Here is a 13,393-nt window from a genome sequence, read left to right as displayed (position 1 = left end):
ATATATAAACACTTTCTTGAAATGTATCCGGTACCTATACCGAAGTTACGCCCACATTAGAATTTGAACTCTACTCCCAAGCATTTTCGTCCATCACATGATAATATTATAATGTGTAGTCATGGAAACGTAAATGAATTTTCATAATTAAAGAAATAAAAAAAAAATAGTCAATTGCAGTTATCCCCCCTTGGATTTTCTGTATGTTCTATTCTCCCACATTAGTTTGTGTGAACTCGCTTCTCTGTCGTGGTTCCGTGTAATCTCTTTCTTCAGTCGCTACTGAATCACTGCCTTGCATTTTATTCAATAGGATCGTACACACACACACACACGCAAATTTTTGTCTAGATAGATTTATTCTTCGATTTCCCGTAACAAACCATTAACAAAAGATGTCTGGAAATCCCCCCGCGAAAGATACGTCGGTGCTTTGTGTGTTGACTGGAGCCAGTCGTGGTTTGGGACAGTGTTTGGCCGTGGCATTGAGTCAAACGTTCAAATCCAACTCGGTTTTCATCCTCCTAGCTCGATCGATGGACGATTTAGAAGCTGTCAAAGAAGAAATGCTACAGATCTCCAATCTTTCCCCCGATCACATACTTCCGTTTTACTTCGACCAGGGCCAATTCTCTGCAGATGTCGCAACGAAACTATTCGAAGATATTCGAGCACAGCTAAATAAACTCCAACAACATTTCCACAAGTATTTACTGATTCACAACAGTGGTACCCTGGGCGATATCTCCAAGAAATCTTCACAGTTCGGGGACTTCGATGAAATCAGTTCTCATTTCAACGTCAACGTAAGTGGAATGATTGCTTTGAATACCAAATGTCTGGAACTCTTTGACGACAACAGCAAATGTATAATAGTCAACATTTCATCACTAGCAGCTATCCAACCTGTGAATTCCTTCTCCTTATACTGCACCAGTAAGTTGAATACCTGATAATTGTTCTTAATCCAGATTATTAATAACGCACCTGTCGTATCTTTAATAGCTATGCTAGATTGTTGTGATGTGTGTCAGTATGTATGTATGTGTGCGAGCCTACCAATTTTTTAATTTTTAATTTTGAAATCAAATTCTGATACCATCATAATTCACACCCTAGGAAAGACATTTGTAGAAAATTTCATCAAAAAATATCTGTTTTCCTGAAAGTTACGAAGAGTCAAAGCCAACTCGTGTGAATTTTTCGAAACCTTCTCTCCCCGCCTTCGAAAAACTTATTTCATTACAAATTCCGATACAGTTAAAATCTACACTAGCGTGTTTGTAGATTTCATTAAAAAATACCCGAACACCCACCCGTTTTTTTTTTTTTCTTACGTTATGAAGAAACAAATTCAGTGTGACACATTTGTGTAGGTTTGCTTATACTTACAAAAGTGTGCCTCTTTGACTTTGTTTCCTCGTAACTTTTAGAAAGATGGGTAAATTTTAATGAAATTTTCGAGTGGCTGTGTGGTAAGTAGCTTGCCTACCAACCACATGGTTCCGGGTTCAGTCCCACTGCGTGGCACCTTGGGCAAGTGTCTTCTACTATAGCCTCGGGCCCACCAAAGCCTTGTGAGTGGATTTGGTAGACGGAAACTGAAAAAAAAGCCCGTCGTATATATGTATATATATATATGTGTGTGTGTATGTGTGTGTATGCGTGTTTGTGTGTCTGTGTTTGTCCCCCTAGCATTGCTTGACAACCGATGCTGGTGTGTTTATGTCCCCGTTACTTAGCGGTTCAGCAGAAAGAGACCGATAGAATAAGTACTGGGCTTACAAAAGAATAAGTCCCGGGGTCGAGTTGCTCGACTAAAAGGCGGTGCTCCAGCATGGCCGCAGTCAAATGACTGAAACAAGTAAAAGAGTAAAAAAGAGAGCAAAGAGTATACCTTTCAGATGATGTAGATTACGATTATATATGGAGTTTAATATGAGAAAGAAAAAATTGGCAGGCACGAACACAAATGTTCTTAATTGTGCTAAAACATTTTGCGGATTCTGTCACTTTACCACCAAAACAAGTAATTCTAAATATTCTCTTTACTCTTTTACTTGTTTCAGTCATTTGACTGTGGCCATGCTGGAGCACCGCCTTTAGTCGATCAAATCGACCCCAGGACATATTCTTAGTAAGCCTAGTACTTATTCTATCGGTCACTTTTGCCGAACCGCTAAGTAACGGGGGACGTAAACACACCAGCATCGGTTGTCAAGCAATCCTAGGGGGACAAACACAGACACACAAACATATACACACACATACATATATATATACATATATACGACAGGCTTCTTTCAGTTTCCGTCTACCAAATCCACTCACAAGGCATTGGTCGGCCCGGGGCTATAGCAGAAGACACTTGCCCAAGATGCCATGCAGTGGGACTGAACCCGGAACCATGTGGTTGGTTAGCAAGCTACTTACCACACAGCCACTCCTGCGCCTATTCTGTTATCTTCCCCCCTTTTTTTTTCTTCTCCTTTAATCAATAGCTTTTGAAACAATTAGTGTTTGCTTGCGTCACACTATCACAAACACACAAACATCGTTTGTGTCGAACGATAAGTTTTAAAACTTACCGTTTGACACAAAGAGGCGCAGACGTGGATGTGTGATAAAACGGTTGCTTCCTAACCACACGGTTTCGGGTTCAGTCCCATTGCGTTTCGTCTTCGATAAGTGTCTCCTACTATAGCCTCGGGCCTACCAAAGCCTTGTGAGAGGATCTGGTAGACGGAAACTGAGAGAAGCCTGTCGTATATATATATATATATATATATTATAGCAAAAACTGTCTGATGAACGGCAACGAGAAACTCAGAGTAACAGATTTTGTTGAATTTTCTGCTGCTTTAAATAAAGTATATATATATATATATATAATTTGTGTATATATTTGTGTGTTTGTCCTCCCCGTCCATCGCTTGACAACCGATGTTGATGTGTTTACGTCCCCGAAACATAGCAGTTCGGCAAAAGAGACCGATAGAATAAGTACTGGGCTTACAAAAGAATAAGTCCTGGGGTCGATTTGCTCGACGAAATGCAGTGATCCAGCATGGCCGGAGTCAAATGACTGATACAAATAAAAGAATATATATATATATTATATATATATATATATATATATATATATATATATATATTAGAGGTGTATATATATATATTGTGGGTGTGGGTGTATATATATATATATATATATATTTACTCGTGTAACATCGTCCGTTTTTCCGTCCTTGTTTTGTATACATTCGAGGCTTTCTTCCAAGGAATCTAATGCGCTTGGCTTAGATTTTCCTTTGGGGCTGGCCAGATCGGAGCAATCTCAAGATTAATCAGCCGAAATTGCGAAGATGATCCGGTTCTTGACTGAAGATTGAAGGCTTCGAATGTCCCGTCCGTGTTTTTTGTATCGTCTTCTAAATGTTTCACGTTCTTGTCTCAGTTTGTATTTTTTTACATTTACATATATATATATATATATATATATTGTGGGTATCTCCTTGTTTGTCCCATACTAACGCTTGACAGCTGACGTTGGTTTGTTTACGACCTCGTTATTTAGTCGTCTGATAAAAAGAGATGAATAGGATTTAAAAAAAAATACTGGTGTCGATTTGTTCGACTCACTGAAAATTCCAAGACAGTTGCCCAGCACGGTTGCTGTTCAATGACTTCTAGCGAAACACCCGTGAAAAAATTTCCCAAACCATTTGTACAAGACAGGCTGTACTAGATTTCTTTCTTATTTGCACTAGTCCTATTTTTTAAGTGATCTACTTTATTTTTTACTATTCTGTACATACGTATGGCGGCTGCAAAACGATTTCAAGTAATGGACCTCGCTTAATTGTTCTCTTAAACGCAAACAGCCCAGATGTGGCTTTTCACTTCTGCTAAGGACTTACAAACTTTTTGGATCTTTTCGGTTTGAACGGCAATTTTTTCTAGCGATGTCATATGAAATTGTCACCCATAATTATGACCCTAGTATCGATTTATTGCATTTCAATCTGTTTTAGGGTTAGGGTGGGGGAAGGGTATCTTTTTTTCTTCACAAATGTAAATAAACCCAATCTGTTTCTTAAACGTGAAACCCAGATAACAGATCTTTTCGGTTTGAACGGCAGTTTTTTCTAGCGGTGTCATATGAAATTGTCACCCATAATTATGACCCTAGTATCGATCTATTGCATTTCAATCTGTTTTAGGGGTGGGGGGAAGGGTTTCTTTCTTTCTTCACAAATGTAAATAAACCCAATCTGTTTCTTAAACGAGGGACATATTCATATGGCACAGAATGTTTTTTACCTCAATAGACGTCACTGATTGGTTGAAATTGCAGAAATTGAAGGAAAAAAAACAACAAATATCTTACAAACTAGAATTTTCTCAATAAAGCCAAGAGAAAAAGATGTTTTATAAACACATTCTACCAGTATACGAAGTTTAAAACACCTCAATAGACGTCACTGATTGGTTGAAATTGCAGAAATTGAAGAAAAAAAACCCAACAAATATCTTACAAACCCTAGAATTTTCTCAATAAAGCCAAGAGAAAAAGATGTTTTATAAACACATTCTACCAGTATACGAAGTTTAAAATTTTTTAGTTACCAAGAAATTATGTTAAAAACTGCCGTTCAAACCGAAAAAGATCCAACTTTTGTACAGATCTGGCCCCGATGAGCGCCCCGTGCAGTATGTGTTACGATATTGTCTTTTGTGAACCTTCATATGTTATTTCAGCCCGCCTACCGAGTCGCATTCTTTTGCACATTTCTTGCAAGTAGAAATGCCGTATAATACAGGTTGTGTTCAAAATGTCCCTCCGCAGTAAATGTTTTACTGCAAAATAGATATTTATGAGATGGTATAAGACTACAAAAGAATATATTAAACTTCACAAGACTTTAAAAGAACTTTATAAGAGGTGTTGAAAGTGTCGTCTTTCATTTTCAATACATCATCATCATTGTTCGACCGTGGTCGAGACAATGAAATTTACCATGCTACGCCAGACTTCACGGTCCATCAATACATAAGTTGACTCTTCAACACATGTTTTCAAATACATATTGGAGAGTCAGAAAATTCACCACGGAGAGACTTTTTGAACACTCTGTACATTATTAACAACTTTCCTGTGTGTGTGTGGCTTTGTTGACTTTTAAGGCCTGTTTTACTTACAGACAGACAGAAAGAGAGAGAGAGAGAGAGACTCACATACAAAAGTAAAACAGATTTGTTACGAAGTACTTATACATAAATTATAGGCGCAGGAGTGGCTGTGTGGTAAGTAGCTTGCTAACCAACCACATGGTTCCGGGTTCAGTCCCACTGCGTGGCATCTTGGGCAAGTGTCTTCTGCTATAGCCCCGGGCCGACCAATGCCTTGTGAGTGGATTTGGTAGACGGAAACTGAAAGAAGCCCGTCGTATATATGATATATATGTATGTGTGTGTGTTTGTGTGTGTCCCCCTAACATTGCTTGACAACCGATGCTGGTGTGTTTACGTCCCCGTCACTTAGCGGTTCGGCAAAAAGAGACCGATAGAATAAGTACTGGGCTTACAAAAAGAATAAGTCCCGGGGTCGAGTTGCTCGACTAAAGGCGGTGCTCCAGCATGGCCGCAGTCAAATGACTGAAACAAGTAAAAGAGAGTAAAAATATTATACAAATATAGGAGAAAAGAAGATAAACACAAGTTTATATTTTAGTTCCTGTGTGCGTGTTACCATTATGGTTGTTTGGAACATGTGTAGCCTGTGATCGTCGCATTGACCGTAACAGAGTAAGTTGAGCAGAGAATCTGCATCAAATATTACTGAAAGCTTGGCGATACCTGCTCAGGCGCCTATGCAAGGTTTTCACTAAGTTTTTCGACGTTCTCGACACAGTTGCGGTCTTGTGAAACTGAAACCCGAGTGACTATTTAGTCAACTGAAAGCAGTTTTAGCACAAACTTATTTCTTTACTACCCACAAGGGGCTAAACACAGAGAGGACAAAAAAGGACAGACAAACGGATTAAGTCGATTACATCGACCCCAGTGCGTAACTGGTACTTAATTTATCGACCCCGAAGGGTGAAAGGCAAAGTAGACCTCGGCGGAATTTGAACTCAGAACGTAACGGCAGACGAAATACGGCTATGCATTTCGCCCGGTGTGCTAACGCTTCTGCCAGCTCGCCGCCTTTTTAGTTTTAGCACAAACTTGGTAGACACGGGTCTCCTATCCAAATCTTAAGTGATAATGGACTGAACTGAACCGTAACTAATCTGCACGTCCTCTGATAACTCACGGATGGTGATTTGACAATTTCCCCTCAAAACTGCAGGCAAATCTCCGATGTTCTTCTCAGTTCTGCTAGTTGTAGGTCCACCAGAACGTCCGTTAATATCGACATTTTTTGGGCTATCTTGGAAACGTTTGAACTACTTGTACACTTGTGTATGGCTCATACACTCCTCCCCATACATTTTCTGCTATTTTGAGTAAACCTCTGAGCAGGTATCGCCACGACAACTTTCTCTGTCATGGTCAATGCGACGATCACACGCTACACACCTTCCTTCCAAGCACTGCTGTAAACAGCAGAAGTGAGATAGAACATTAAAACTTAGTGCCCATGCACAGCAGAGTCCAACGTCAATCTTTGCCCAGCAGTTTCACTCTACGTGCTTTAAACCTCGTTGCTATATCAACAGTCCGGATACTTATTAATCAGACTTCGTGTGTGTGTGTCTATACATATAAAGCGGAAGTTGTCTGTGTATGTGTGTGGCAGGTTTGGTAGCATTCAACTAACACTATCTCCTCTGAGACCCTGCAGTGCAGTTGACCAAAATTGAGAGTATGATAGAAGAAAGCTTGCTCTTCATTCCGTACAAGAAAAAATTCAAATAGGACCATGTTAAGACCAAAAATTATTTACATGAAAAAGGTGCTTTTTTTCTATGAAAATCCCTAATTTTTACTGCTGTGTCGCCATTTTTCGGTGTATTTCAACCAGAAAAATGTTCACTTTAATAGAATAACAAGCTACATAATGCAAAATTTTTACTTTTCAAAAATTCCAATTCTAAAGGGTTCAAACAAACCCGAGCAACGCCGGGCTACACCGCTGGTTGTTTAAAAGAAGCACTTTTTGGCGCTTATAAACGTTTGTATTACAAGGGAGATCACTGTGTAGGAAATATGTGCGCGCGCGCGATTACGTGTGTGTATATGTATGTGTGTGCGCATGTATCTACGCATACGTGCATATAGATTTTGTGTCTGTATGTGCGTGTGTGTGTATATACAGTAATTCCTCGCCATATCGCTGTTTATTATTTAAGCTTACGTTGATTTCTCCGTGGTATTGTTTTCCCATATATACAAATTATAAAAATAATAAGCTTACCAACCACATGGTTCCGGGTTCAGTCCCACTGCGTGGCACCTTGGCCAAGTGTTTTCTACTATAGCTTTGGGCTGACCAAAGACTTGTGAGTGGATTTGGTAGACGGAAACTGAAAGAAGCCCGTCGTATATATGTATATATATATGTGTGTGCGTGTATGTTTGTTGTCTATGTTTGTCCCCCTAGCATTGCTTGACAACCGATGCTGGTGTGTTTACGTCTCCGTAACTTAGCGGTTCAGCAAAAAAGAGACCAATAGAATATGTAGTAGGCTTCCAAAGAATAAGTCCTGGGGTCGATTTGCTCGACTAAAGGCGGCACTCCAGCATGGCCACAGTCAAATGACTGCAGTAAAAGAGTACTGTTTCTTCTTCGAGATGGATTACTGTGTGTGTGTGTATGTATGTATATATATATATATATATATATATATATATACTTTATTTATATATATTATATATACTTTATTTATATATATTATATATACTTTATATATATATATATACATACATATATATATATATATATATATATATATATATATATATATATATATATATACTTTATTTAAAGGCAGCAGAAAATTCAACAAAACCTGTTACTCTGAGTTTCACGTTCCCGGCAACGGGAAACTCAGAGTAACAGATTTTGTTGAATTTTCTGCTGCTTTAAATAAAGTATATTACTCTACCACTGGTATTTGAGTACTCTTTTTTTCCACCTTGTTTCACATTTATGTGTTTACTCAGAATCGTTAGCACGCCGGGCGAAATGCGTAGCCGTATTTCGTCTGCCGTTACGTTCTGAGTTCAAATTCCGCCGAGGTCGATAAATAAAGTACAAGTTACGCACTGGGATTGATGTAAAACGACTTAATCCGTTTGTCTGTCCTTGTTTGTCCCCTTTAAAGAAATATATATATAGGCGCAGGAGTGGCTGTGTGGTAAGTAGCTTGTTTACCAACCACATGGTTCCGGATTCAGTCCCACTGCGTGGCACCTTGGCAATTGTCTTCTGCTATATCTGAGGCAATTTTAAAATACCATTAGTTTTCCTATTCAAAGCTATTTTTGTGTGTGTGAGAGTCAGCTGTTGGTCGAAAAATGTTTGTATAAAATTCTGGGTATCAGCGCTACTGTGGTAGAAGGGAGATAACTCTTCTTGGCTCAGTTTGACTAAAATATTTCTAAGTCAAGAAGAAAAAGCGTTACGGAAATTTTTTTTCAAAACTAGAATGATTTATAGCAGCGGTCCCCAAAATTTTTTGCTCCACAAACGTGGGTCTCACGTGCATAATGAAGCGTATCTCCTTTATAAATGCAAATATATGTGGGCTTAGCCCCAAAGCTCGGAAACGGTGCATCTTCGAGAAAAATGAATTTGATTTTCGAAATCTGCATTCCAAAGACAATGTTATCCATATATGATAATATTGTTGTGACCCCCTTCGGTCTTGACACAGGCCATGGGATTGCACCTAGAAAGTTACCCTCCGAGGCACATGTCTGGGCAAGGTTGTTTATGGAAGACCAGCAGTCACCCATGCAGCTTTTAACTCATCCAGTTGTGTGCAGTATTTCTCAGAATTAATTGACTGGTTATTTGGGAGAAGCTCATAGTACAGAATTCCTTTCCAATCCCACCAGACACAAAGCAAGACTTTTTTAGAGTGAAGACCCGCTTTTGGGGTGGCTAAGGGTGGCTCATGTCGCTTACTCCAGGATCGCTTTCTCTGAACATTTCAGTAGATAATCCATTTCTCATCACCTGTCACCATTTTTCTTTAAAAAAGGTGTGTTTTCATTCTGTTTATAAAGCGAATCACAGATGGAAATGCGATCCAAAAGGTTCTTCTCACTCAACTCATGTGGTACCCAAACATCATAGCGATTTGTGTACCCAAGCTTTACCAGGTGCTCATGAACGATGGATTTTGATAGGTTGAGGCTTTCTGCCAATTCTCGGGTTGTGCAATGTGAGTTATTCTCAATTAATTGTCACATATTATATTTACAGATGAATTCCTCTATTTATATAATATTGAGGTCTCTTTCATTCTTTTGTTGTCTTACCATTCCTATCATTAGAAATATATATATATATATATATATATATATATATATATATATATATTCATACACACACATTCACATTAAATTTTCCACTTGTCCATTTCCAAATCTCCCAAATCCATTTCATCCATTTGCCATATTCTGAATGCCTTACTTCCCTGGGCATAGACACATTGAAACTCCGACGTCTGGCAGCTGACTTGGCAGACACCCATAAAATTATTAACCATCTTACAAACAATAACTCTGAGCACCTTTTCAAACTCCACCCGTCTAACACCCATGGGTATGTTTACAAAGTCAGAAAACAGCACAGCTCCCATGACTTCAGGAAACATTTTTTCATGCTGAGAGTTGCTGAAGCATGGAACAAACTGCCGGCATCTGTTGTTAGTTGTCGGAGCACTGCATCCTTCAAAACTTCCATGCTTCCTGACGTTTGTATGACAAGGGAGATCACTGTGCAGAAAATATATAAGCGCGCGGGAAATTGTGTGTGTATATAAGTTTGTCTGTGCGTGTGCTCCAGCATGGCTGCATGTTCGTATATATACGAGAGGATGGTGAAAGGTTCTTCCATGTGTGACTGTGTGCGCGCATGTATCGGCCACACTACACCAGGATTTTCTCTCCTCCATACACACGCAAGCATGTATCTGACTCATACACTGTTCACTTTCCAGACATTTATACATTACTGCATATACTTTATACACACTTTCTGACAAGTTGTGGTGCACCTGAGCACTGTATACAATAATTTCATTATTATTATTATTATCCATCATCTCTTCCAGATAAAGCAGCTCGGGACATGTTTTTCAAAGTGTTGGCTGGAGAAGAGAAAGATCTTCGTATATTAAATTATGCTCCTGGGCCACTTGATACAGACATGCAAAAGAATATTCGCGGAAATGCAGTCGATGATACAATCAGACAACAATTTACAGGTGAGAGCTTATACGCTAATTTATAGGTGAGATTTATAAAGGTGACGTTTATACAATTCAGCTTCCTGCTTCCCAAGCCTCGTAAATGCAGCCCCTGAGATCCTTAAACTTTTCCACTTTCCCGAGAGATGTTCCACTAACATGCAGAATGTACTGGGAATGTCTTGGTCTTTGCAACTCTAATTCCCATGCATGCTTTGTAGCACTTTAGCAGAAAACCCTTTCTGCTGGGGATCACCATCTGACAAGCCAAGTAGCACCATGTCATCTGAAAATATCAGCCAATCAATACACTCGAATGGTGCCCTTTTATGTGCCCTCTTATGTGGACCACTAGGGGTTGAAATCTCGAAGCTACAAGACATTTCTGCCAGCTCGCCGCCTAGAAATAATTATTGCTCCAGAGAAGGCGAGGGTGGTTGAATGGTTAAAATCTCAAATAATGTCTTGCCAGGTTTTCAGTTTATTTATTCAAATGTGTGCCCTGTCTTTATGTCCTCCATGTGTTCAGAAAAAACTACAAACATGAAAAAGTTGACATTAAATAATGATGTTGATGATTTCTGTCAAAGAGTTTCTTGAATTCTTCTAACATGTTCCATTTATTATTTTCAGAACTGTTCAATTCATCAAAACTGGTCACCTGTGAAGAGAGTGTTGAGAAGTTGATAGACCTTCTAGAGAAGGATACATACACCAGCGGAGACCATATAGACTATTACGATGACTAAATACTTTTTAAGTCACACCCTGTGTCTTGAGTCAACAAATTTGTGATTATGTGTTCGGAAACCGATGTCCATGTGTTAAAATTAATTTTGGAAAAAGAATTAATGAAATGGGGAAAAATTTAGTTGAATGACTAAGGTGTTGGTAGTAGATAGGCTACAGTATTTCTGGTTTAATACACTGCTTCAGTTAATTTTGAGAATGAAGAATTTAGTAATATAACTTACTCGTTATAAAATGATACTAATAATAATGAACTTACTGTATACAAACTCAGGTGCTCTAAAACTCATCAGAAAAAGTAACCAAAATTTCATGATGGGTACATAGAATATGCACAGGACATAAACAGTTAAAAAGTTGTTTGTTTTTTTTTGCAAAAAATAACATGGGTATGGGGAATTAGATGTACTGTTTACGAGTTTCAGGAAGTTTTGAAGGATGTAGTGTCCCAAAGGCCATCAGGGTAGTTTATTCCATGCTTCAGCAATTCTGAATGTGGCAAAAAAAATGTTTCTGAAAGTCGTGGATACTGTGTTGTTTTGTGATTTTGCATGTGTGTAGGTGTTTGATATTTGGAATTCAAAAAGATACCCAAGATTGTTATTGGAAAGCTGTTGAAATACTCTACCGTTCTTTAAATTCATTTTGAAAACAATAAAGAATTTAGTAAAATAACTTTTACAGATTCATCCTATGTTTGCAGAACTGTTTCTGGAGCCAAAAGAAGCATTTGTCTCAGACTGCCTTCTTCTTACTGTTAAACATGGAGGAGGATCTGTAATGATCTGGGGTGGGGGTCTATATCTTGGAAATCCACCAGCTCAATGGTCTCCCTTCATGGCAGAATTAATAGTCAAGGCTATTTAAGCATTTTATCTGATCAAATTCATCCTATGGTTGCAGAACTGTTTCCGGAGGGAAACAATCTTTCAGGATAATAATGCACCAATTCACACAGCTAAAGTTGTTCCTGAATGGCACGAGGAACATTCTAGTGAAGTCGAACATCTTATCTGGCCATCACAGTCCCCAGATCTCAATATTATTGAACATTTATGGTGCATTTTAGAAAAGCAAGTAAGGAGTCGATATCCTCCACCATCATCACTACAAGAACTGGAGACTGTTTTAGCTGAAGAATGGACAAAAATTCCTTTGGAAACAATTCAAACTTTGTACAAGTCCATTATTAAGCTGGTGTTTGAAAACTTATGAAAAAAGACATTTATACTACAGAGCCAGAGCCGGGTTGATAACAAAAGGGTTAAATGTCTTAATATATTTCATTTTTGGATTTGGTTTGCAAGATTCTTTATATGAGTGCATATTCTGTTGTGTCGGGAGGGTCATTTTCTTTTTGTGCCTTATAATGTAACACACACACACTGGTAAATTTTCCACTTATTTCTTATTATTTTCCTAAAATTTTCATGGAAATTTTACCGGTGAGTGTGTTACATTATAAGGCACAAAAAGAAAATGTCTCTCCCCAGACACAACAGAATATGTCTTAATATATATTTTATCTTATTTTAATTTTTTTATTTTTCTTATTTCTTTCTTGTTCTCCAAATTTAATTTCTGTGAAATTCCTTTTCAGATTTCAATAAAAAAAAAAAAATCATTCAGTGATTCTCAAAATTTTTTTTTTTTTTTTTTTTTTGCTCCCCTGATTCAAATTCATTTCCTTTATATTTTTATTTTCATTTATTTATATATTTTTATAAATTTGAAAATTTGGGAAAACAAGAAATACTCAACCAGAAACTAATCATGGATTTTGTTAAATGAAATTAATTAATCTCGCTCTCTAACCATTGCTTCATGTCAACATATTGTTCCATATTGTTCATATAAAATGTTATGTTAAATACATTGGTTGTTGTTGTTGTTCTTGTTATTGCATAGCATCAGATAAGCTCTCCGATCAAAGGCTTTCCAATTGTGACTCTCCCCACCCACCTTGTTTTTAGAAATAGAGGCATTGCTGAATGATTAAAAAGTTTGATTTATAACCTAGTGGGTTTGTTAAGTTAGTTAATTTTTTGGCTCAAAGAGCACAAAGCAAAGCCATGTAGGGGGACATGGAGTTATGTACAGGGAGGGTGTTCATGCAAAGAGTTCAGGCCATTTCTGGTCAAGAGAGACTTTGAACCGAGCGGTCGTCGGCATCTTCACTATCTCGTCCGGCAGCTTATTCCATGGATCCACAACCCGGA

The 13,393-nt window shown here is 38.1% G+C and overlaps 1 protein-coding gene across 1 annotated transcript; it reads left to right on the top strand.

Moving 5' to 3' along the window:
- Positions 1 to 200: 200 nt before the first annotated feature.
- On the top strand, positions 201 to 11,672 carry LOC115225812 (sepiapterin reductase). Its single transcript, XM_029796782.2, has 3 exons — positions 201 to 936; positions 10,290 to 10,442; positions 11,058 to 11,672. The coding sequence occupies exons 1-3, from the start codon at positions 396 to 398 to the stop codon at positions 11,171 to 11,173; spliced, it is 810 nt and encodes a 269-aa protein (XP_029652642.1). The 5' UTR covers positions 201 to 395; the 3' UTR covers positions 11,174 to 11,672.
- The last annotated feature ends 1,721 nt before the right edge of the window (positions 11,673 to 13,393 follow it).

The sequence above is a fragment of the Octopus sinensis genome, linkage group LG28, assembly GCF_006345805.1.
Source record: "Octopus sinensis linkage group LG28, ASM634580v1, whole genome shotgun sequence".
Lineage (NCBI taxonomy): Eukaryota > Metazoa > Mollusca > Cephalopoda > Octopoda > Octopodidae > Octopus > Octopus sinensis.
Note: the sequence above shows the minus strand (reverse complement) of the source record. Positions and strands in the feature narration are given on the sequence as shown.

Bases quoted from the DNA above. Each gene is read 5' to 3' on its own strand.
- LOC115225812 (XM_029796782.2), top strand. From the start codon at position 396: ATGTCTGGAAATCCCCCCGCGAAAGATACGTCGGTGCTTTGTGTGTTG. The intron at 937-10,289 runs GTAAGTTGAATA...CATCTCTTCCAG, and splicing joins CTTCTCCTTATACTGCACCA to ATAAAGCAGCTCGGGACATG. The intron at 10,443-11,057 runs GTGAGAGCTTAT...TATTATTTTCAG, and splicing joins AATCAGACAACAATTTACAG to AACTGTTCAATTCATCAAAA.